The 23,166-nt window shown below is 46.6% G+C and overlaps 1 protein-coding gene across 1 annotated transcript in view; it reads left to right on the top strand.

Moving 5' to 3' along the window:
• Positions 1-5,691: 5,691 nt before the first annotated feature.
• GSG1L (GSG1 like) overlaps positions 5,692-23,166 on the top strand; it is a 47,292-nt gene continuing 29,817 nt past the window's right edge. Inside the window, exons 1-2 of the mRNA XM_041401802.1 lie at positions 5,692-5,992; positions 22,168-22,215. Coding sequence (XP_041257736.1) covers positions 5,692-5,992; positions 22,168-22,215 — 349 coding nt within the window. The remainder of the gene's footprint in view (positions 5,993-22,167; positions 22,216-23,166) is intronic.

The raw sequence follows: 23,166 nt of genomic DNA, 5'->3' as shown, positions 1-23,166 counted from the left end.
TCTTCTACTCTGCTCTGGTAAAGTCTATTTCCCCAAGTGCATTTTGCACAGGGTCCAATTTCGGCAGAGAAGATACAGAAATATGAAGCTTCAGGTACAGAGCTTGCTCAAACAAATCTCCCTGATCACTCCTTTCTGAACTAAAATCCCACTGCAAATCATAATCTACTACTTAAAATGCCTGGACATATGGAAGAATCCTAATTATGGGGAAAAATACATGGACATACAAATAAGCAACATTATTCTTCATATAAATGACACCAAATGCACACAGTTTACTCCTTTGCCAGGCAGAAGCTGAACACTATAAACATTTAAATGTTCTAGCTTCTGTCCCTAAAAATACATTGATAAGAGAAGGGAAAAAATGTCTTCAAAAACACAACAAGGAAGTAATATAAATTAATTCATCTGTAGTTACTGGGTTAGGCACTTCCAATAGCACAGTGGGATATGACAATATATAACTTTGTATGAATATGGAAATCAGATGCCTGGGTTATAAACGAGCATGTTTGAGTAATGAACCCTTTGACATTTCTCAGCACTGCTCTGTTTGTTGTGGCCAGTTTTGCTCTGGGGCTCATTTCATGCCAGGCCAGGGTGCCCAGGAATATTGAAAGACTCACGAGCTGCCATTAAGGCTTTGATGTGCAAGAATGCTTCTTTAATTGCAGCAATAAAGAATGAAGTGGGTTCTGCTTTTAGAGCTCTTCTTAAGTGGGCCTGCAGCTCCTTGTAACAGCTTAGACATATCAAAGTTAGCCTTAACAAAGAGTACTAACTATTAATTAAACTTTCATCTTAATCCAATCCAACTGTCAATTGTGAGGAAATAATTCTTGGAACTCTAAGACAGAAAAATTTCTAATTCAAGATCAAAAGTAGGATAGTATGATACTCAATTCACTCCCACAATAGGTGGGCACATGTAAATAGCTTGTTGGGAATTGCCTCAGGAATGTCGTGCTTGCTCAGCCCTGACCTTTTGGACTGCCTCTTCAGGCCACTCAGCCAGCCAGCTCCCCCAGACACGAATCAAGGCATGACTCAGACCTGTCACTTCTTTTCATCTCCCTTCCTCTCCACCAGCTGCTGGAAGAATTAAATGCAGATAGCAGATGAGTGTAAATCTGCTGGCATGCCAGTCCCACCCAGCTCTGACACAAGGAACAGTGCTGGCTGATGGATCTGCTGTGTTTGGGACACTCAGGGAGCCTGTGTGCTGCAGGAGGGTGCCTGCAGTGCCACAGCCAGGATGGGCAATGCTGACCCCTGATCAGAGCAGGGACCTTTCAGAGGGCACTCAGGGATGGCTTGTCTGCTGCCCAGTGATGCTGGACCAAGGAAATTTTTATGGGAGAGGCAACAGTTTGTTTTACCACTTTCATTTCTGTCAAGACTGGTAAAGGTCTTTGCTACAGTACTGTCAGAAAACATTTTTTTGCCTGGTTGCTTTAGGAACAGGGAGAATTTCCTGAGCAATCTTCTTGTCCTTGCCTAAATGCCCACAAGCAAAGTACGTGAAAGACACAAGTCATGAGTTAAAGTGAAGACCAAGATTTCCTGTGGTATCAATATTCAGCCCACCTTCATGTGGACCCCTGGGGGTTGTCCATTTGCTGAGGGCTTAATTTCTGTCAGAAAATCAGGATTGTCTCTTAGCAGCATCTCTGAGATGAGCTGGACTGTGCAGCCCAGCCTGTGTGCTCAGAGTGCCAAGCATCACTGCTGAACACAGACTGCTTTGGGCCAGAGCTCTGAGGAAAAGAGAAAAACCGGGGTGAAAACAGCAAAAAGGAGCTTCAGTCTGGAGTAAACACAAACTTCCCAGCTGGGTAACACAGTCTGGGGAAATATAGACAGTATTTCCATCCCAACCCTCTTCTCCAAATATAAAAATAAAACCCGTTAAGTGACTGAGGTAAGGAGAAATTTCCCATTCTGCTGGACAGAGCAGAGACAGGGGAAGTGTATTGGCGGCACAACCAATCATTCATATTTATCCTGGAAAGAGAGCAAGGGAAAGATGAGCTGTGCAGAGCTCTGTCAAGGGAGGAAAATTCCAACTAGAAAAGGAGATTTTGAGCCATTTGCAAGACAAATGAATTGAACAAGTGAATGCTGTGGCTCTGTGGTGCTGAGGAAAAGCAAAGAGGAGCTGCCAGGAGGGGTCCAGTCCAAAGTGGCAGGAGGAGCTGGGAAATCCATTCCAGTGACAGATGAAAAGGACAAAATAAACACATGAGGAAGCCCAGGAGGACAGAGCCATAAGAAATGAAAATTTAAATAAAAGCTATAGGGGGTTTAAAATGTTGATTTAAATCCAGCATATAATCCCATGCATTTGACATTGCTGGTTCAAGTAAACACCCAGACTGAGCTCACCATGTCCCCATCAGCACCAGAGGACCCAAAAGTAGGGCTTCCTCTCACTTTAGTGAATGGTGCCTCTGTTTTCCACTAGTGAAAAACAAAGCCTGATTGAAAGATTCCTTTTGCAAAAGCTATCAGTATTTTAAATCCTCCCAGTCAAATTGGTTTTGTACACAGTAAACACTGAGTAATAACAATTTACACTGATCCTGTAAGAAATACTAAAGGAAGAGGGGTTACTATAATCTGGGATGGTAATTTTTCTCACAACATCAAAGAAAAGTTATTGTTGAAAAAAGGTTTTTAAAGATTCTTGTAGCCACAACCTGAAAACTACATCTCTGTAGCATTCAAACTCTTCTAATTTATCATCAAAGATAATACCACATAAATACTACTTAATCCAAGTATCTGAACTGCCTTCTGCAACATATGCATGATCTTTCCATTTTTATACACAACAAATCTGATAAACAGAGATTATATAAAGAGAAGTCATTGGAGTATTACAGCATGAGCATAGCACAGAATAGTTTCCTTCTTCTCAAGTAATCCCAATAATGAAAAAAAAAACAAATTGGTTTCCTTAAGAAAAAGAAAATTACATTAAAAAATTCTCTGACTGATCCTACTTTACTTGCTGTTCAGTTTTTTTAAATGCTTAAGATTCTAAAAGCTCTGTATAACAAAGCAAACCAAATTTCTGCTTTATTTTGCCTTTTTTTTTTTTTAATTTACTGCCACCATGTCGGTTCTCAACAGCTCTGCCAAACTGAAAAACAAGAATGAAGAAGATAAGGAGGAACAGAAATAGAAGTATCTGTTAGGATTAGGAGTTAAATAAAATGTAAGAAGTATTTAGGACAAAATTGTCCCAGAAAACAAAAGTCTTGAATGCCCATCCCTCAGGGAGATGGGCACAGGGAGAAGCAGACTGAGCAGGCATTGGTGCTGCAGGCCAGCAAACACAATCCACAGGGCAATAGATAGAGAAAAATTGTGAGAAAAGAGCTGTAAAGACCTATATTCACACTTGGAGAAGTGTGATGATTCAGATGCTGGCAGCCACTTGAAAGACAGTCCTGAAGAACAGCACCAGCTTTCTTGTGAAGGCTTTCTGTCAAAGTTTCAAGTGCTTTGTTTATTCCTCTTAGCAAGTGGATAACCCTGAGAAATACAGGAGCAGCACAAATGCATTACTGAGGAAATGTCCTAAACATAAAAATAATTGAAGTAATAATCCTGTGGTCATCTGAGTAGCTATCACCTTGATTTCTTGCATACAATTAAAACCAAGGAAAGAATGCTGATTTTTTGGCTGCAAGATGTAATGCTGCAAGGGCTGGGACAGGGAGAGGTGCTCTGCAATTCCAACAGGACAAGAAGAGGCACTCTGCTAGTGCAGAGCACAGGGGAAAACCTGGCACTGAGGAGGTGGCACTCAGCAGGCACAGGCAGGAGTGGGCAAGACAAAGCCTCTTGGGTACAAAGTTATTTCACCAAACTTGCAGAGCTGCCATCACAATTGCTCTTACAGAGCCCTGTGAGTTTTCTCACAAAAATTTTCTATTAACTTTCCAGTTTACTTATAACAAAAAATGACCAAAGCCAGTGGTCATATAGTGGGAAATCTCATCAACAGTTGGGCACAGACATTCAGGACAGGCACCAAAAAGAGCCATGAGTCCTGTGGCTACCTGTGAGGGGCAGCAGGAAGGCAGGAACACGTCCTGGAAGCCTTAAGGAGAAATTTCACCTCATCCTCCCTGGCTTTCTCAAGGAGCTGGAGAAGCTGTCCCCCATGTCCTGTGTGCAGGCAGCAAAGCAGAGCATGAGCTCTGCCTGGGGTTCATGAGCACTGTCCTGTCTGTCAGTGTGAGCTGCTTGGCTATGTGGATGTTTCCAGGATATTGGATATTTCCAATGTGGAATATCAGATATTTCCAATAGTGGATATTTCCAGGAAAAGCTACTGGTGGGCTGCTCTGAGAGGCCACCAGCACACTCATGGCCTCTGCAGGGAGTCCAAACTAGGCTGGAAGGAAACCCCACTCAGAAGCTTCTTCACCACTGAAAACTGAGTTCATCCACCAAGGGACAGAAGTATTGTGTGACAAATGTGGCCACCTCAGTGCTGGACACGGGCATTCATGGATTGTGCCTCCACCACCCTCAGGTGCTCTGTTCCTCAGGGCACTCAGCAGAGAGCTCTGAGCAATCTGCTTAGGGGTCAGAAACTCTACAAGCCAGCTGGACATCATGAGTGGACAATGCACTTCTATTTGGAAATGGGATATTGAGTATTAACTGCTCCCTGCTCTCGGCATTGCCATCTGGTAAATAAAGCCCAGGGTTTGCTCTAATTAGCTCTGTCCGTCTGCACAAAGCAGGACCTACAGAATTTCCTCCAGATCCACTTCAACCAAAACATCTGCAAGAGCTGGGTCTGGGAATAAAAGCCTGGGCAAGGGGCTCTGCCTGGTGCTGTGAAAGATGTGGGTTTCACACATCACACACTTTCAAATCTAAATTCCTCTGGGGCTGCCAGAGCAAGCCTCTGAAGAAAGAGATTTGCACCAATATGCCGAAAGCAGAATCAAGCCCTGGATTTACTACTCTCTAGCTCAGAGCAGAAATGCTAAAGTGCCACTCCATCCCTCCTCCTCCTGGACGAATCTCTACCCCGGGGTACACGAAAAATGCCTTTCACGGCTCCACATAATAATAACATTAATAATAATAATAAAAATACTGATTCTTTTCGGGACTGATCCGTGACGCCTCCCCCAGGCCGGCGTGCTGCAGCGGGCTCCGAGCGGTGCCGGGCACGGTGGCAGCGGGTGGCAGCTGTCCCTGCCTCCTCCTGCCCATCCTACGGGAGCAGGGGACAGCGAGCCTGGCAGCCTGCAGGTGTCTCCCGGCGGAGGAGGCTGCGGAGCCCCTCGGGAGGATGATGTGCGGTAGCCGAGCAGATGTTCACTCGCCTCTGGGGCTCCTCGGGAGGCAGAGCCGCTCCGCTCCCCTCAGCGCGCTGAAGCTCCGCGGCTGCGAGAGATCGGCCCCGCTGCCGCGCCGGCAGCTGCTCCTCTAACCAACAAAGGCAGGGTTTCAAGTGAAGGGGAAGAATGGGAGTCTGGCTGCAGAGCTTCCTTCACCGCTTCAGCAGCAGATTGGAAGAAGCCGAGAGTTTTGATGCCTGGACAACTGGATTCTGAATCGTGAGAGGCTTTGAAACCCACCCCCCCCTCCCAAATAAAACAAACCCCTTTGACTTCTTCTCTCAGCAGGAGGGGGAGGGAGGGCGGATTTACCATGAAGACAAATCGAAGATGCAGAGCCCTGCTAGCAGTGAGTCTGAATCTGATGGCTCTCCTCTTCTCTACAACAGCTTTTATCACGACCCACTGGTGTGAGGGCACACAGAGGGTCCCCAAGCCGAGCTGTGGGAAAGAGAAGAAGACAAACTGCCTCAACTACGGCGGGAATGAGACTGCAAATGAGACGAACCAGAATGTGGTTCATTACAGCTGGGAGACGGGAGATGACCGCTTCCTTTTCAGGTATTTCCACACTGGGATCTGGTACTCCTGTGAGGAAAATATCAATGCTGCTGGTAAGTATAAAACAACTTCCTCCCAGCCTGTGTTGCTTTGTGTTCGCTTCGGTGTGAAAGCGACGGGCAAGCCGTTCTGTGCCCTGCCTTGGAGCAGAGAGAGGCAGGGGTTTAACAGTTCTTTGTCGAAAAGCAACCTGTTTCCTGCGGGAGCAGGGATTTGCTTGTTTACCTGCTGGCTGCTGCAGGGTCTGAGCTCCCCAGCCGAGCCAGCTGAGCCCCGGAGCAGCAGCGAGTGCCGCCGAGCCGGGCACTGCAGCCGGGGCGGGCAGCGCTCCCGCAGCCGCTCTCGGAGCGCACGGCGGCAGCGGCCGCTCCTCCGGCAGCTCCTGACATCCCACAGCCATCGACCCCCGGACACCGGGCAGGGGAGCACAAAGGTCACGGCTTTTACCAGCTTTTGCCTCTTTTCTGCTCGCTCTGAAGTAAATGACCGCCCGCGAGCCCTCCCTGGAGTGTGTGGTTATTGAGCAGAGAAATGCAGTTAAAGGGCTCAACTGGGCACAAGAAAGCTCATTTCTGTTCCCTGCTCAGCCATTTACTTGCTGGGAAGCACTCAAAAACACATCTCTCCAGCTTATCAGGGCATTCATTTCCTCTGCTGTAGCCTGGCACTTCCCAAGGAATAAAACACTGGAGGGTGGATGGCAGGCAGCTGCCCTGGGACCAATTTGAGTCTCAGCAGATGCAAACTGACAGCCCCTACTCCCAGAGCTGTCTGCTAGAGCTAATATCCACACTCTTCTTTTGAAAGAGCTCTTTTCCAGATTATGTGACTGAAAAATAAAGTTTACAGATGTGACTCAGTAGGAGACGATGGGCTGTGGATACTTGCTCCTCACTGGGCTGTTCCTATCCCATCCCATCTTGCCTTTGCCCTAGGAGTAGATCAGGGAGTTGGTCCTTCACTGCTGGGAGAGAGGAACAGTTGACCAGGGATGTGTTGTGTCTCTGAGAACACAGCCCCTCTGGTAATGGGAAGTTTAGGGTAGAATTCTGGTAAAATTGGTAGAATTCTCTGTGAGAATGTACTATTAAATGGGACAAACCTGGGAAGTGCTCACAGCCTGTTTCATCCCAAGGGGTTGTGTATTCTCCCTGGTGTTTTTGAGGAGAGTACTTGCAAAATTATTTGTTTATTAAAACTCAATTTAATGTTAAAAAAGGAAAGTTCATGAACTCCAGCCTTGGGACTGCAACAGCTCCAGGCTGAAATGAGAGCACCAAAGCAACACTCTGGATGTTAGAAAGAAAAACACAGAAAAAAAAAGCTGATTTGTCTTACTGATTGGGGAATCAGCTTAGGCCACAGCAGCCTGAGTGAGCAGCCTAAGACTCTTGCTTTTTGAGCATCTTAGCTGGGGTTGGCATGATCAAGGATGCCCATATTTCTGGCAGATACTGAAATCTTTCCAAGTCCAGATTTATGTGTGAGATAAGTTGTAACTGTGTGACTCTAGCCCACTCAGAAAAGTGAGTTATCTGTGGGAGAAGAGAAACACAGTGATCTATTCTGTACCGGGTAAACAAAGCTGTGCTGTAGTGGGTGATTTCAGGAGAGAGCTGGAAGCCAGCTTTAAAAAGTTATGGTGAAAGCAGGGGTTGCTTCTCCCTCCCCACACCCCCACAGCAGCTCAGTGAGTGTTTTCTCTTACCTGAAACTCTTCAGTTAGCAGGCTAGGAGTGACCAACCTTTGGAAATAACCCAGGCAGGTACAGGGACATACTGGCTTAGACAGACTGCTGTCTCTTTCAGCTTTACCATATCTTCTCCTGAGAAGGACAGGAACAATGTAATGGACACGGGTCTAAATTTGTCCCTAATAGTGCCAACATAAAATACCCGACAGCACTTCACTCAGACTGATGGGTTTGCAATGCCAGACTGTCAGAGTGTTGTCATGGCCTCTTGCAGCCTGACTGATGATCATTTTATCTGAGCTGCAAGGCCCCGAGGCACCAGCCCCAAGCCAGCAGCACAGGGCTGTGCTTACACAGACAGCCCCACTCCACCTCCCTGTGAGGAATGCAGCCCAGAGGCTCATCCCCCATCCTCAGCACACCTGCTGATGTCCTGCAGGCATCACAAGTCACACGGTCATGGCTGTGTGTTTATATTGTCATTAATTGCATTAATACTGTTAAATAGGGGTGTATTCAATTAGTCAAAATGCCCAGCTCAGATGCACTGTACACTGTCAATAGCATCTTTCTTAAAGCTCTACCAGCAGCACTTTGAAGTGACTGCAGCAGCAGCCTTGCTCCAGGCAAAGTCCCTTCCACAGTCACTCCCAGCCTCACACTTTGCCAGCAGAACATAAGGCCAGAGCCCATGGTCAGCACCATTCCCACAGCTCCCATCCCATCCCAATTCCTCCCTGACTCACTGATGTCTGAATTTAAGCAATGTGAGAAGAGACCTCATCACAGTCTGTAACTTCCTCATGGGGGAATAGGAGGGTCAGGCACTGATCTCTTCTATCATGACCAGTGACAGGATGCAAGGGATCCAAGGATCCTCAAGTTGTGTCAGGGCAGGTTTAGGTTGGATATTGGGAAAAGGTTCTTCCCCCAGAGGGTGTTTGGGCACTGGAACAGGCTGCCCAGGGTACTGGTCCCAGCACCAAGCCTGCCAGAGCTCCAGGAGTGTCTGCACAACACCCTCAGGCACAGGGTGGGATTGTTGGGGTGTCTGTGCAGGGCCAGGAGCTGGATTTGATGATGCCTGTGGGTCCTTTCCCTCTGTGATTCTGTGCTGGGTCTCACCAGGCACAGGTGAATGCCAGGAACTCTCTGTGTGATCGTGGCATTGCCAAAACTCTCCACAGCCTCCAAACTTCCACAGCTATGAGCCATGTTCTTCCTCCAGCTACCAAGCTTTTGACTTCTCTCTCCTCCAGCCACACTGTCAAAACTTTCTGCTCCCTGCATTGGTGCAGCTGCAACACAGCAGCTCTTGTGCCAACAGGAGCAGCTCCCAGCAGGCTGATGCTGCAGGGAACAGGATTCTAGGGCTCCCACTTGGCTGGAGGGGCTGCGACCCAGTCACACCTTAAAATGACATTTAGGCAGCAAGCAAACACATTTTTGAGTGTCTTCTCCTTGCCCCTGTTTATCTGCAATGTGCATTTAGATTCCAGAGGCTGAGGTGCAAGCAGCATGCCATCCACTTTGTGCAGAGCCCAGCAGAGCGTGCCTGCCTCTTGGTGCCAGTTTCTGGTTTCCACTGACAGCTCTAACAGAGATTGAATGCTGTGATTATTTCTGAAATAATTTGTGAATCTAGAGTTTATTTTTATCCAGCATGTCTAGGACAGCTCAAGAATTCAAAAGCATTTAGTACCTGAGAAATGTAATTGTGAATTCCCTCTGGGAAAAGAGGGACTGGAGTGTTTCTGTTTCTCTGGTGGGGGAGTCCTGTAATTATTTAGCACAATTTCTGAAAGTGTGCTGGATCCCAGTCTGCCAGAAAGAGGTTCTCCCTTTCAGAGTGAGTTCAGTGCTTTGGATGCCACACAGGTGGAGGTGCCTTCTGTAGGAGCAACACACCCAACCTCAGAAAGGGATGAGGATAAAGCTCTGCTGATTGTGCTGCTCATGAGCCCTCCCAGGCTGCACCTGGGTCCTCCTTCTGGGCTGTGGACTCCTTGGCCAGGGCCAGATGTCTCAGAGCCAAGCTCACCAGCATTTAATTTCTTTTTAAATGTAACTTTGGGCACGTATCTTGTTGCATACACCCAGTCTGTGCTTGGACACCTCACAAGGCACCACAAAAATGCTGCACTGACAGCAGCAGTGGTGAACCTGCTGCTAGATTCCATGACTCAAGAACACACACGCCATGAAAAAATTAACACATTAAGTAGGCAAGGTGGCATATCAAATTCTAAAGGGGAGTTTGAGAGTAGGAAGTAGTTTGAGTTGCTGGGAAGCAATGAGAAGTCAGCCAGTTTTGCTCAATTGTGTGTTTGCTTTGATGTTAATAGAAAAACCCATGAACTAAGACCTTACTTTAGTTGCCAGTGAACAGACAAGCTCAGTGTTAACATCCACAGCCAGAGAGGAAGAGCAGCTGCCCAGCTGCCTTTTAACAGTACTGTCCCATTAAATAAACAAGGATGCTCACCATGCTCCCCAGAAATCAGGAGAGCAGGAATGAGTATGCATGGCTTGTCTTGTGGGTTTAGATTGAATTTTTTGGAGGGCAAGGGGCCTGTAGCCCTTTGTGTGCTCTATGCCACCTATTCCTCCTGAAGGAGGAAATGAGAGTGGACTTGAATTGGATGTAAATATCAAAATGGGTCAGAAGTGCGGGCTCTGAATGTGCCTTGAGGAGAAGCCAGAGAAGGAGAGGGGTTTCTCCTGCAGAAATGAGTAAATCTGTGCCATAAACACCAGAAGTTGCCCTAGCCTTTCCCAGCTGCAGAGCAGTTCTGCAACACCTCTGTCCCCCGCCCCTGTGATAATCACACATCACAGTGATTCACCACAGGTGGCTGCCCAGACGGGCTGGGGAGAAGTGCCTTGTGAGTGTATAATTAAAAGCAAGAGGACTTGGGAATTCTTGCTGGATTATGAGAAATACAATATAATTGGCATGACTGAAACCTGGCAGGTTTATTCGCATGACTGGAATGTAAAAATTGCTGGTTATAAATCGTTAGGAAGGAAAGAGTGGCAAAAGGAATGGAGGAGGTAGAGCTCTGTATTAAAGATAAAATTTCCAGTGCTAGAGGAACTGAACCCAGGGGGCTAGGATAATCTCCATCTGAGGATGTTGAAATAATTGGTACATGAAAATGCAGGTTTAGAAGAATCTGTACATCACTGTTTTAAAGAAAAGTGGAGAAAAATTGTACAGGCTACTTGACCCAGGGATTTTAGGACAGTTTTCTGAGAAAGCACTCATTGCATGGCAACAAAGAGGTTTCATCAAAGGTATGGGTTTATTAAAGGTAAATCATTTACCAAGATGAATCACTTTGCAGACAAGGGTAATGGATTAGACCCAGTCTCTGTGGATTTGCAAAAAAAGATTTGGTGGAATGTCCCAGTGAAAATTCTTTCCAGAAGAGCTGCAGAGAGTGGGGAGGATGGTACGAACAGAGGGAGAGGCAGGCAGGCTCCACACTGGGGAGCACTAAGCAGCCTGAGCTCCAGGCTGGACAGAAGGCCCAGGGCACAGAGATGTCCCATTGGTGAGGATCAAGTGAGAATGACACAGCTCAGACAACACACACCATTGACTACTTCCATGATGCCAGAACAAAAAGGCAGACAAAAAATAAATACTCCTTCCTGCAGAGCTCCCTTCCAGGGAATGTTGAGAAGGCCAAAATTGGGAATTGCATGAATCCAGAGAGGAAACCTCCATTCCTGTTACTGACAGGATGATTTTAGAGCAATCCCCAGACTGCTGCTGCAGTTCTGGCATGACATGGGGAGTGCAGAATCACCCTGTGCCCACCCCTTTGCTCTTCCCTAAATATCTGCCACTGGCTTCCCTAAATATCTGTCACTGGAGACAACACAAAGACAGAGCAGGGAGACTTTTTGCATCAACCTGTGTAGCAGATTTACTTTATTTTATTGATTATCATTGGGATAAATAGATTGTAAACTGACTAAAGAACAGTCTTACAAGGAGACCGTGGCAAGTAATACAAAAGGGAGAATTATCCCAATGGAGACGAGATGTTGCTAGCTGTCCTCAGATTTGCTTTTGGGACTGATTCTGTTATTGCTGGGATTAGCAATCCTGGAAAAAAAAAGAGCTAAGGTTACAATTTGTGTAATCAAAAAAAAAATAAAGGTGAATAATCTTGCAGCCAGCCCGTGGCCATCAGCAAACGTAGGTGTCTGTGCCCAAACTGATCAACATCCTGATTACAGAGGAGAGCAGGGAGCACTCCTTGGGAGGTTACACTGCTCCTCCTGTGGGATCAGCTGAGCCCTGGGATTATGTGTTTGCCTCACTGGCCAAAAGAGAATCTGTCTAAGACACTGCAATTCCCAACACAGAAGTTTTAATTTGAAGAGAATAATCCTGCTTTGAACGCGCCTCTTACGTACATGCCACACAAAATCTGGGAATATTGGCATTACAGAGGAGAGATTTTTCTGCATAACTGACAACGTGAGCTGGCCTGATAGAGTTGTAAGAGCAGCATTACATTTTAAAGAAGGTTAAAAGCACCAGATGCCAAGGCCTAAAGCTCTGTAAGGTCACAGGTAGGGGCCAATTGCAGGGCGAAGATAAGAACAAAGTTTGGGGCCAGTATTTGTCTGGGGGTGGGGGGGGGCTGGGAGCTGCCAAGTGCTGTGGCATAAAAAAGAGGTTATTCTGGGGAAAAATCAGCACCACAGGCAACACCAGTGTGTTTTGTAAATGCCGTGGTGCATGGGTATGGTAAGAAAAAGGAAAAGGTGAAAGAGGTGCAGTGGTGTTTCCAAGGTAGTTAAAAAGAGAATCTCCTTCAAGAAAAGAAAGCTGGTGTTCTGCAGTGTACCAGACTGAAGAGCTAGAGGGGATGCAGTGATACCTTACACATGTATGGATAAAGAAAACCAAATTACTTAATTCATAACTGAGTGGGGAAAGTGACAATCCAAGGACAGGTCCCACAGAGTGTGTCTGGACCTCACCTCCACAGAGGGCACTGTGAGCAAAGGAAACCCAGGGGCTGAAATGGAGCCTTCCAAAGTGCCAGGAAGAGCTGTAGGAGAGAAGAGGAGTGTTTCTGGCATGAGAAAACTTGGAGTGAGTCCTGCATAGCTGATGTGTTGGTGTTTTAGAAGGTCTGGGAGGAGCCCTCTTGCCTCCCTGGCTCACACAGTGCCTGCTCCATGACATCCCTGCCCCGGGGGGGCTGCTGGGCACCAGTGGGAGCCAGGGAAAAAATAGCTGCTGACTGGGTGCCCATCACGTTTTCTGGAGGTTTTAATGCCTTCTCTAATCTAAAGCAGCAGAAATTGGCTCCAGGTGGAGGCAGTGTGTGAGGAGGCTGCTCTGCCACTGCTGACATTATTACAGCTGCTCAGGATCTAATTGGTATGGCTGCTCATGCACTGAACATTAAACTGATGATCTAATTTGGGATCAGAAGGGAAATCTCCCTCAGGCTAGATATCAGGGAGAGTAACAAATTTTTGCCTTCCTTTACAGCATGGGAAGGATCCATTGCAGAAAAGCACTTGTGAACTCCTCCTAACAAATCCCTGGTATTTTGCTTTCAGGATGAGATAGGTCTGGCCATAGGAATTTACAGATTTATTCTTGTTCCTCATGAGAACTCTTGCTCCCTTCCTGTGGTACATGATAGCCGTGATTTCTGTGGTGGTGATTGCTTTATTGCAGACATTCAGGTTTTTATAGCATGTTGGGGATATTTTGTGTCTGCGGTGCTCTGGGAGTTTTGGATTTTAGGTCCTCCTGATCCTGCTGGGCAGACTAGCTGTGTGAACATCTATCATCCATAAAACATGGACATAAAGTCCCTGCAGGCTGAGCCTCATAACAGAGCAAAGGAAGGGACCAGGCAGCTAACTACTCCTTATTAGATATGTTACTGTTCCTCATGAGTGTTTGGATGTGTCTGTTCTCAGCCATTTAACCCAGTAGCCTTAAAGGAAACATCTGAGGAGTTCTGGTAGCTCCTTGTAAATGGGATAAACTTCAAAGTGCTGGAAGATTAACACACAGGTCCCAGATTTCAAAGGGAACTGAGATGCCTTATCCCAGTGTCAGTGCAAAATATGAACAGATGCTTTCAGGGCTGAGGAAATATATAAGGGATGGAAGATCAATCACCGTGTATCCCCGTGGGTTTTAAATTACACCAGGCTCAATCTTGATGTTAAAACTTTCCTTATGTGGGGTTAGGAGAACTGGCTGACTGGCAGGTCTCACAACTGGGATGTACAGTTTGTTGTGGTTTAACAGCTGATAATTAAGTGCTGCTCAGCCTCTCAGTCACTCCTACCCCAGAGGGCTGGGGAGGAGAGCCACAGAAAGGCAACACCAGTGGATTGAGATAAGAACAGCTTAATAAATAAAATACAACAACAAGAAGTAATAAAAATAGAGAAAAGGGGAGAGAGAGGACTAAACACCTCCAAAAGTGTTGCACAGTGCAGCTGCTCACTACTGCCCAGCCCAGCCCAAAGCAGTGACTGGCAGCTACCAGCAAACTTGCCCCAGTTGACACACTGAGTATCACAATCTAAGGTCTGGAATATCCCCCTGGCCAGCTCGGGTCAGCTGTCCTGGCCATGCCCTCCGCTGCTTTTTGTGCACCTCCTCAGTGGCAGAGCATGAGGCACTGCAAAGCCCTTGATTTGGGCAACACCCAAAGTACCTCTGTGTTACCAGCACTGTTCTCATCCTAAACCAAACTCTCAGCCCTGGACCTGCTGCAGGAATCAAATTGACTCTGTCCCTGCTGAAACCAGGATGGCAGGGAATAGGGATGCTGAAACCAGGACCCTCTGTAAGTCACAAATTGGTGTAACATCAGTGTTCTTGTTGCTGAACCAACAGGCAATATCAGCCTTTGCTGATCTAGCTTATGAAGGAATACAAAAGCCAGTGAGCAATAAGAAGCAGATGTAATTACTATGGAATGACATGGCTTGTTTCTACATGTTTCTAGTCACAGGCAAACAAAATCCACTTTCCTGAGTTCCACCTTCCATTTGGCTGCAAAAAGGACTCAAACCATGCTCACAATGTGGAAAATCAGTTGAGAGGTAGAGACATTTCACTGTGCTTAGACTCACTAGGTTTGGAGAGACCAAAAAACCTCACCATTAAGCATGATTTCACTGTGCATCACCCAGGCAGACAAAAAACATAATGAGAATTTGTTTCAGTTATTGGGTACATGGTTGAGAATAAGGTTCCCAAGAGGAAATGCAAGGACAACTTTTTTCACTTGATTTCAAAAACTGGATATTAATTTCCAATGTGCTGAAGTTCACTTCCTTTAAAAGTCATGGAGAAAAGGTTAAAGTTACCTGTTTCCATACCCCAAGGTTCCTACCTGGAAAAACAGGAAATCTCAACCCAAAGAGCAGCCAGGGCAGGCACAGGATGATGGGAGAAGGAAAGGCTTCATGTGATGAGGGACATACAGCAGCTACATCCTCTGTGAAGAGCACTGGGGTTTGTCTTTCCCAGTCTTTTTGGGTGTCTCAGGTATCCTGGACTGCCAATATCTAGTTTATTTTGGCATACATATTTACATTGGCTCAGGGTCAGCACAGTGTGTCACCCCTGGGATGAGCAGGTGAAACCCTCCCCTTCCCATTCTACAGCTTCAAGCGCTTAAATCAACTCAGAGCTCCTTGATTTAATGAAGTCAGCTCTAATTTGACACCAAAATCATTGAAAACCTCTCTCAGCAGTGCCGTTCCCCGGATTTTCACAATCACTTGGAAACCCAAACTCCTTCCCAGCTCTCCAAATGATGGATGTGTGTACACATCCTCCAGGTCTTACCAAGATAATCAGCTGAATCTTGTGACTTGGCTGGCTTTCAATTAGACATGATTTGAGAGCAGCCCGTGGAGATGTTTGCTTTGAGATGCTGGGGAAGATTTTTTTCACATCAGGGAGAGTTGCAGCCTGGAACAAGCAGTTGCCATGGCATAGTCCCAGGCAGCAGCACCAGCATTCCCAGCTCTGCCCACACTCCCTGCCCTGCCCAGCCCTTCCCTGCTCCAACCCCCCAGGAGGGAACCCCACCGTGGGAATGGGACCTCTGGGGTAAAATTAGCAACATTCCTTTGGGAATGTGCAAACTGAGAAGTGCATGCCTGAAATGGAAAAGTGGGAAGCTTTACATTTTCCCACTTGGAGACGTAGGAAGTTGGAAGGGATTGGATTTGCTGAAGGAGAACAGCAGCACAACATTCAGGTTTAAAAGCAAACCCAAAGGCAGTACAGGCTGTGAGTAATCCCTGAGAAATTGGGCAAATTCTCAAGATATTTAGAGGTAGAAGAAACGTTGATGGGCAGCAGCAATGAGTGGCAGCTGTCAGAGGAAGAGAAAATAATTATCTGCATAGTTCAAGACTTATTTTTGTGCAATTCTGTGTGAGCTTGTTTATTTTTCAGAAGAAAATATTGCTGCAGCAAAATCAACAGGGTCAACTAGAAAACGTTGATTTTACTGATTAACACTCTATTTTTTCGTTAGGGAAAAAAAGATTCAATTAAGTGCTCTGAGATGACTTTAAACAAAGTTTGATTATTTCAGTTGGTAATTAACCTGATACAACTCATTTTGAGTGAGCCTATTAACCTGTATTTTCCCTCATGTAGTACTTTTTTTCACTGAAGTTATGTTGGAGTCCTCAGCCTTGTCTAGGCTGGGATCCCTTGAGGGTTATGTCTTTTTTTAGACAAATTCAATGATTTTACTCTCAGTAGATAATGTGGGATCTCATCAGAATCACATGACTCCAGATATAATTGGAGAGATAAAGATGTGTTAGGGCCTAGTGAGAAAAAAGGGGACCTTGTCTGTCGTAGGCTGGGAGCCAGGGTGTTACTAAAAGGGAATGTTGTTTAAAAGAAATTTAATCATTTAAATTTCCATCATAACTGCACTTTTGAACTCGTAAAATTTTATGCAGAGTAAGTGGATACAGACAGCTTTTCTTCCTTCTTTTTTTTTTTTTGCAAGATGAAGAGCAGAGTTATAACAGAGTTCAGCCAGAACTACCAGATTTCTTTTTTAAGTCAATTCATTTAACTTGAATATTTTCAAACCGTGTCATTGCAAGACATACAAAGTAGGGTTTTTCAGGGTTGTTTTTATTTTGCTACTGTCATTATTAATCAGGCCTTTACCCCTGGCTCAGAGAGGAAAGAACTCAGGAATGCAGGACCAATAAGTAGGACCCAGAACATCAAATTCTGTTCTTTGCTATGACAACAGCCATGTTAGAAACAGAATATTGTCTTGAAGTGCTTTTTTTGGTGTTTTTTCTGCCTTTTTCCTCATTTCCAGTCTCAACCACCAGGCTCCTGGCCTGTGTGAGGTCCTGAGGACAGGAGCAAACAAAGCACACCTTTTAGGTGGAAGAAGGAGTAGAGTATGGCTCTCCCAAAGGCTTAAAGGCAGAGGGCACACAGGGCTTGGATCAATGTCTGTGTGCTGGAGTTCAGACCCACCTTCTGTGCACCTAGACCTGCTTTCAGCTGCCCTGTGCAGCTCTCTAATTCCATGGGCCCAGGAGGAATTCCACACTGGGAGCCCCAGCCAGGCATGGTTGGTGTACCCACAAGGTGAGCAGGGCACGGCAGGGCCCTGGAGCCAGCAAACCGTGGGACTTGATGGTTCTTTAGGACCTGTTTGTCTCGATTTTCTGGCAGGACTGAACTTGGAGGAACTTGGGCTTCCTTTAGGCTAGAGAGGAGCTGAACTCTGAGCTCTGCCTTGGAAAGGTGTGAGGATTTGCCTCCAGCAGAGTCCCAGCTGGCCCTGTGTGTGTGACACTGACCCTTCAGTGGGCAGGTGATGGAGCAGCCCCACTTTGTAGGGAAAGGGAGGTGTCTGGGGACTCACCCACCCACCATGGGTGACCCTCCACCCTGTGCAGCTCTGGCCAGCGGTGCCTCCTCACCACCCTGCTCTCTCCAGCTCACCCTGCCCCAGGCAGGCTCTGCCCCAGCAGGCCAGCCCTGCACAGCCTTCTGCACCTTCCTCACACTGGGCCAGCCCTGCACAGCCTTCTGCTTCTTCCTCACACTGGGCCTGCCCTGCACAGCCTTCTGCACCTTCCTCACACTGGGCCTGCCCTGCACAGCCTGCTGCTTCTTCCTCACACAGTCTGACATTGCACACAGGAGGCAGTTCCCATGATGAGAACGTGCTCAGGCTTGGAAATGTTGGGAGCTCAGGCCTCCCAGCATGTTGTGAGCAGGAAGGAGGAGGAGTATGGGCCTCAAGCTGCAAGGAAGACACAGAGATCATCTCTTAATACTGCCACAACTTCCTCTGTGTCCCTGGCACTGATGGATCAAATCCACACCTTCCTCTGTTTCCTGAGACGACACAGCTGCCCAAAGCTGAGCTTTCTTCAGTACACACTGCCCTGGAGCTGGAAAGCATTCACCCTGCAGAGCTGAGGGAGCTTCTCCAGCTGCACAGGATGGGGAAGTCGCAGAGAGTTTGTCTGAGAGGATGCTGAGCATGATCTCAGGAAGCTTAAAGAAGTCCCAGGGAATTATTTTTCCTTGTTTGCTACTGGGCCCTTTCCATCCAGGCTGGGCACACACACGCACACACGTGTGCAAGGCTGACACTGATGTCTCTGACCACACAGACTCTCAGAGAGAGCTGTGCCTTGATCAGCACCCACAGAAACATCCCCCCCGCACCAAACTCGCCCCTCTTCCTCCTCTGCCTGTCCAGCTCTGCAGATCCTGCTGGAACACCTCCACCTCTTTTCCCACTGCAGATGCATGGGGACATCCCACTGGTGGTCCCTCAGATATTTTCATGGGCTCTGCATCTATTACTCCACACTTCCCCACCCACCAGTCTTTCCAGATGTGTCTCCTCCCACTCTCTGGCTCCTCCAGTTTGAAACTCCCTAGCAAGTTAGAAATATTCATAGACATGCACACATACAGAATTAGATTAATTAATTAGGATTAATTAGCCACAGATAAATTTTAGACTCTAGCTATCTTCCAGTCCTGCAGATCCCTGTGACATGTTCCCTCCTTGGGAAGGCCAGCAGAGGCACAGCAGAGCCCCTGCAGGGTCAGTGGGATTTGGAGGAGTGCGTTTGCAAGGACTTGCACAGGTGATGTCTCTGCCTCACCCTCGGGAAGCCACAGAAGGAGCTGGTGCCAAGTGTTTTGCCCATGGCTGCTTAGGTGTTGGTCAGCCCTCTCCGCTCAGCCTCCAGCAGCTCCCTGTCACTGCTGAGCTCCACAGAGCCCCATGTGCACTGCTCATGGCCACTGCTCCTGTGGGGAAGTGCAGAGAATTCCAGCCAGCTCCCACCTCTTCTTTCTGCTTCAGTGAAGAGCAGGAGAGGTCACTCCTTGGCTTTCTTCTCTGTCAGGATCACAGCCACAAACAGGGGAAGGCAGGGCTCTCAGGGGATGAATCCCCAAGACTCTTCTTGTTGCTTCTCTGAACAGTCTTTTGTATATTCTCTAAAGACTCTCCAGGAGCCTGGTTAGAGGGAGAAGATGCATCTGGAAAAGGACAGCACAGCAGGATAAACTCTGCCAAGTCTAAAATTAAACTTAAGAGGGCTTAAGAGATCAGTTATACAAGATACCCAAAAATAACTTAGAATAAATCCTAAGAGGAACAGTGAAAGCACTGCTGACATCTTCAGTTCTCAGCGAGATGCATGTCTGCATGTGCAAGTGTGACTGTGCTTTATAAATACCACCAGTGGCTGCCATTGAAAATGGAAGAGGGATTTCCAGTGCTCCAGCAGCAGGAACATCAAAGGAGGAGTCAGGAACTGCTTGTGCAGCTCCTACTATGACCTTCAGCAGCAAGCCAGGCACAATCAGCCATTGAAAGTGAGGTGACATCAGGCTCTTCTCTGTCTCCAGTCATTCTTTTTGATATGACTCCTAAAGGACTTTTTCTGGGCACTCCAGCACTTTGTGTCCATGTTAATTAAACTGGAGACCTCACCACGGGGAGAGATGGTGTTTTGGGCAAGCTGAGTTTGAGGGAGGAAGAGGATGCTCATTCCTCCCAGCAGCCTGTGACCACCCTCTCCTCTGTCCCGCAGCCAAACACTGGTAAGTCAGAGACTGTCCCCTGCCAGGTGGCTGAAAGGTACCACCAGCTCTCAGAGCAGCCTGTGCCGTTTTTCCATTAGCAAAGGCCATTCCCCTTTGCCTTTCTTGGGATAACATTCTGGAGAGCCAGGTATTTGTTAAAGGTTTCCAGTAATATAGCTTTGGATTCACTGTAACCCAAGTGAGCGATGATCAGTGAGAGACAGCTTGAAGTCATGTTCAAATAAAACTGTGATAAAAGTAATAACTTACATCTGACAAAAAACCCACAAAAACCAGACCCAAACCACAGATCCATATGGCTAGAATGAAAAATCTTGCTTAATCTGCTTATATCAAGTCCAAATCTAGAGGTCACTCTCCCTATATTCCCTTGATTTTATGTCAATAAAATTCCTGGAAAACCTCATACCCTAAAACTCAGAGGCTCTGAATGAGAATGTTTTCTACTTGCACCTTAGTATCTTTCATAGTCCACTTACTTATCTGGATTTCTTGATCAGGAACCTAAAGTAAAGAAATCTGGGGGAGCTGGCCTTGTTCATGTCCCTACAAACAGACAAAGGATGACTGCACTGATGCCAGAGCAGATACAGAAGTTTGGTTTGGTATAAGGAAACACTTCTCCAGAAGTGGACCAGAGTAGGAAAAACATCTCCAAGCGACATCTGTGTGTCAGTAAGGGATGAGTATTACCATCCTTGGAGCATTTCAGAATTTGGGTGGGAAAAGTCAAGGTCCTGCTCTGAACAGAAAATGTGTAGGGCTGGTAATTTCTGTGATCCAGCAGTTACCTTTCCATCTGTTTCCCCCAAAACTTACACTACTGGCCAGATATAGCCTGCCCTGCCCACCCCTTTGGAAAAAGAAATGGTGCTTTGGCAAACTAAGTGTCACTTCCTTTTCTTGACTGTCCTCTGGACTCACAGAGTAGAAATCCTTGCCCTGGACATATCAAAATGTGCATGTCAGTCTCAAGTGAACCTTTTCTTTTATAGCTACTTATACAATGGACTACGTACACATCACATCTCAGTGTATTTAGCATGGATTTATAACTGCAAAAAGTAAATAAAAAGTAGTAATAATAGCATTATAGCAATAGATTCTTTTGTCAGCACAGCTATCATTTGAATGATTGCATTTATCTCAATCATGCCAGCAAAGACACCAGAAAGGTGAACACTTTATATTGCTTTTTATGTATACTGAATTACAAATAAGAAAAAAATACACTGACTTTACCATCACTGTGGCATTTCACTGTTTATTCTTTTTTAATGGCTCACCTTTCCTAAATTAGTGTTTTGAACTTTGTAATTAAAAATGAGCAAAGCTCATTTTAAAGAAACAGCCTAGTCCTATAGCTGCCTTTGCATTAATTAAAGTCTTAAAGGGCAAAATGGACTTTATTCCATGACCTCTGGCAGATGTGCCAGCACACCTTGGAGACATCATGTCAAAAGGAACACATACACTTGGTGGAGGGATGCACCCAGGGCACAGGAATTATTTGATCATCTTTGGATACCTGAAGAAGTAAAAAGAAAATTCAAAGCATCCACCCTAAGATACATTTCCTGTTCAGAAACTCCTCAAGAATTCCTGCAAGGGCAAGGTGGTGTCCTAAACAGAGAGAATTTAATTTACAGTGGAGAACGGGGAGTGGCAGAGGGTGTGATGCTCACAGCAAGGCATTTGCCTGCTTTTTAAACATTTTTTTAAAACATTTATACATTTCCTTAGCTTCTTTGTGCTTCAGGTTTTGTCTCAGTCATGTGTATCACATCTGTGTATGGAGAGCTCTGTGCCTGTGGCAGTGCCCCAGCACTGGGAGGTTTGGTCACCCTGGGTGGGGCACAGGTATTGTCTGGTGATGAGAAGAAGGATGGCAAAGGGGTGGGTGAGAGAGGCCCATGCCCTGCCAGTGCCACCTGCTGAGGTGTTTGTCCCTGTGTCACCCTAGCCAGAGCCCAGCACTGCTCCTGCCCTTGGGGACAGCATCACTGGCCCAGCAGGGGCTCGGGCAGCAAGGAAGGATTTCCTGCAGTGCCTGTAACCCACACTCCTGAGCCAGGGCTGCAATCCCGAGAGAACTCCAGCCCTTGGGCACAGGGGGTGGAGGCACAGGGGAACATCTGTCTCCAGTGTGAGATGGCCCCGAGATCCTGGACAGACTGGGGTGGGAGTGAGGGCAGGAACCACCGAGCTCCAGCCCTTGGGCACAGGGGCTTTGGGCAGGGGGGAGGCACAGGGGTTTGTGCCCCAGTGTAGCCCCAGGTCCTGGACAGACTGGGGTGGGAGTGAGGGCAGGAACCCCAGGCTCAGACAGGAGGCAGGGCGACACCAACCCACTTCTGTCTCCTAAAATAATCCTTTTCTTTTAAAGGTGAAAAATGTCGAAGTTTTATTGACCTTGCCCCGGCTTCTGAAAAAGGTAAGAGGACACAGCCAAGGCTTCTTCCCTCCCATCTTACAGATTGCATCAGTATTGTGCCTTGTTGGGACCTGAGTGCCAGGGGAAGCAGAATCCCCCAGCACACAGGGACCCACATGTTAATAACCCACATCTACATTACACACAGCCAGATGGAACAAGCACCAAGGCTTGTTTGCTCACTTTGTGCAGGTCTGTCATTTATTTGATCTTAACTCACATGGCTTTTTTCAAGAAAAATATTTATTTGTATTGTAAGACAGACATTTCCCTTCTTCCTCTAGTGAGGAAGGAAATGCTGCATGGTGTCCTCAGTTCATGAAGACATTTATGGTCAGAAAAATACAGTCACAGTAGCAAAATATCTCTTTGTGAGAAGGAATCATCCAGATGCTTCTTTGGTTGGTTTACCCTTGTGAAAAGTTATATATTCAAGTGCACGGAAGCAGGTTGCAACCATTTCCCTGACCCTGGTATTGAAGTTTAATTGATTATTGAGATTTCTTTCATTTTCAGAAGCAATTTACCTCACTTTTGAAAATCTCTAAGGGGAAAAAAATGCTCAGTAGAGCTCAATTAAAGTGAACTGAGCCCATCCTGGTCCCAGCTGACAACGTGCCCCATATATTTTGTCAGATCACTTGAGACACTCCCAAAACCTTTTGGGCACAGGGTGCCTTCCTCGCGTTTGGTGGAGCAGCAGTAAGTGGTGTAAGGAACAATTTTCCTTAATTTGCCTGAATTGCTGATCCACTGGAAAACGGGAAGAAAGGCAATTACTGCTAATAAAGCAGGGGAATATTGCAGGGAGAGAAACAGCCACAGAGCCTCTGTGAAATTCATTGTAAGCAAACCCAAATAAATTATGCACATAAGGGAAGAACAAGTCTGGGTTTAGTGTCACTAATGGGCTCCCAGTTAAATCTCACACACACAAATGGGACCTTGGGG

This window comes from Onychostruthus taczanowskii, unplaced genomic scaffold (assembly GCF_017590055.1).
Source record: "Onychostruthus taczanowskii isolate IOZ18803 unplaced genomic scaffold, ASM1759005v1 scaffold19, whole genome shotgun sequence".
NCBI classification, from domain to species: Eukaryota; Metazoa; Chordata; class Aves; order Passeriformes; family Passeridae; genus Onychostruthus; species Onychostruthus taczanowskii.
This window is presented reverse-complemented; position numbering and strand designations above follow the sequence as displayed.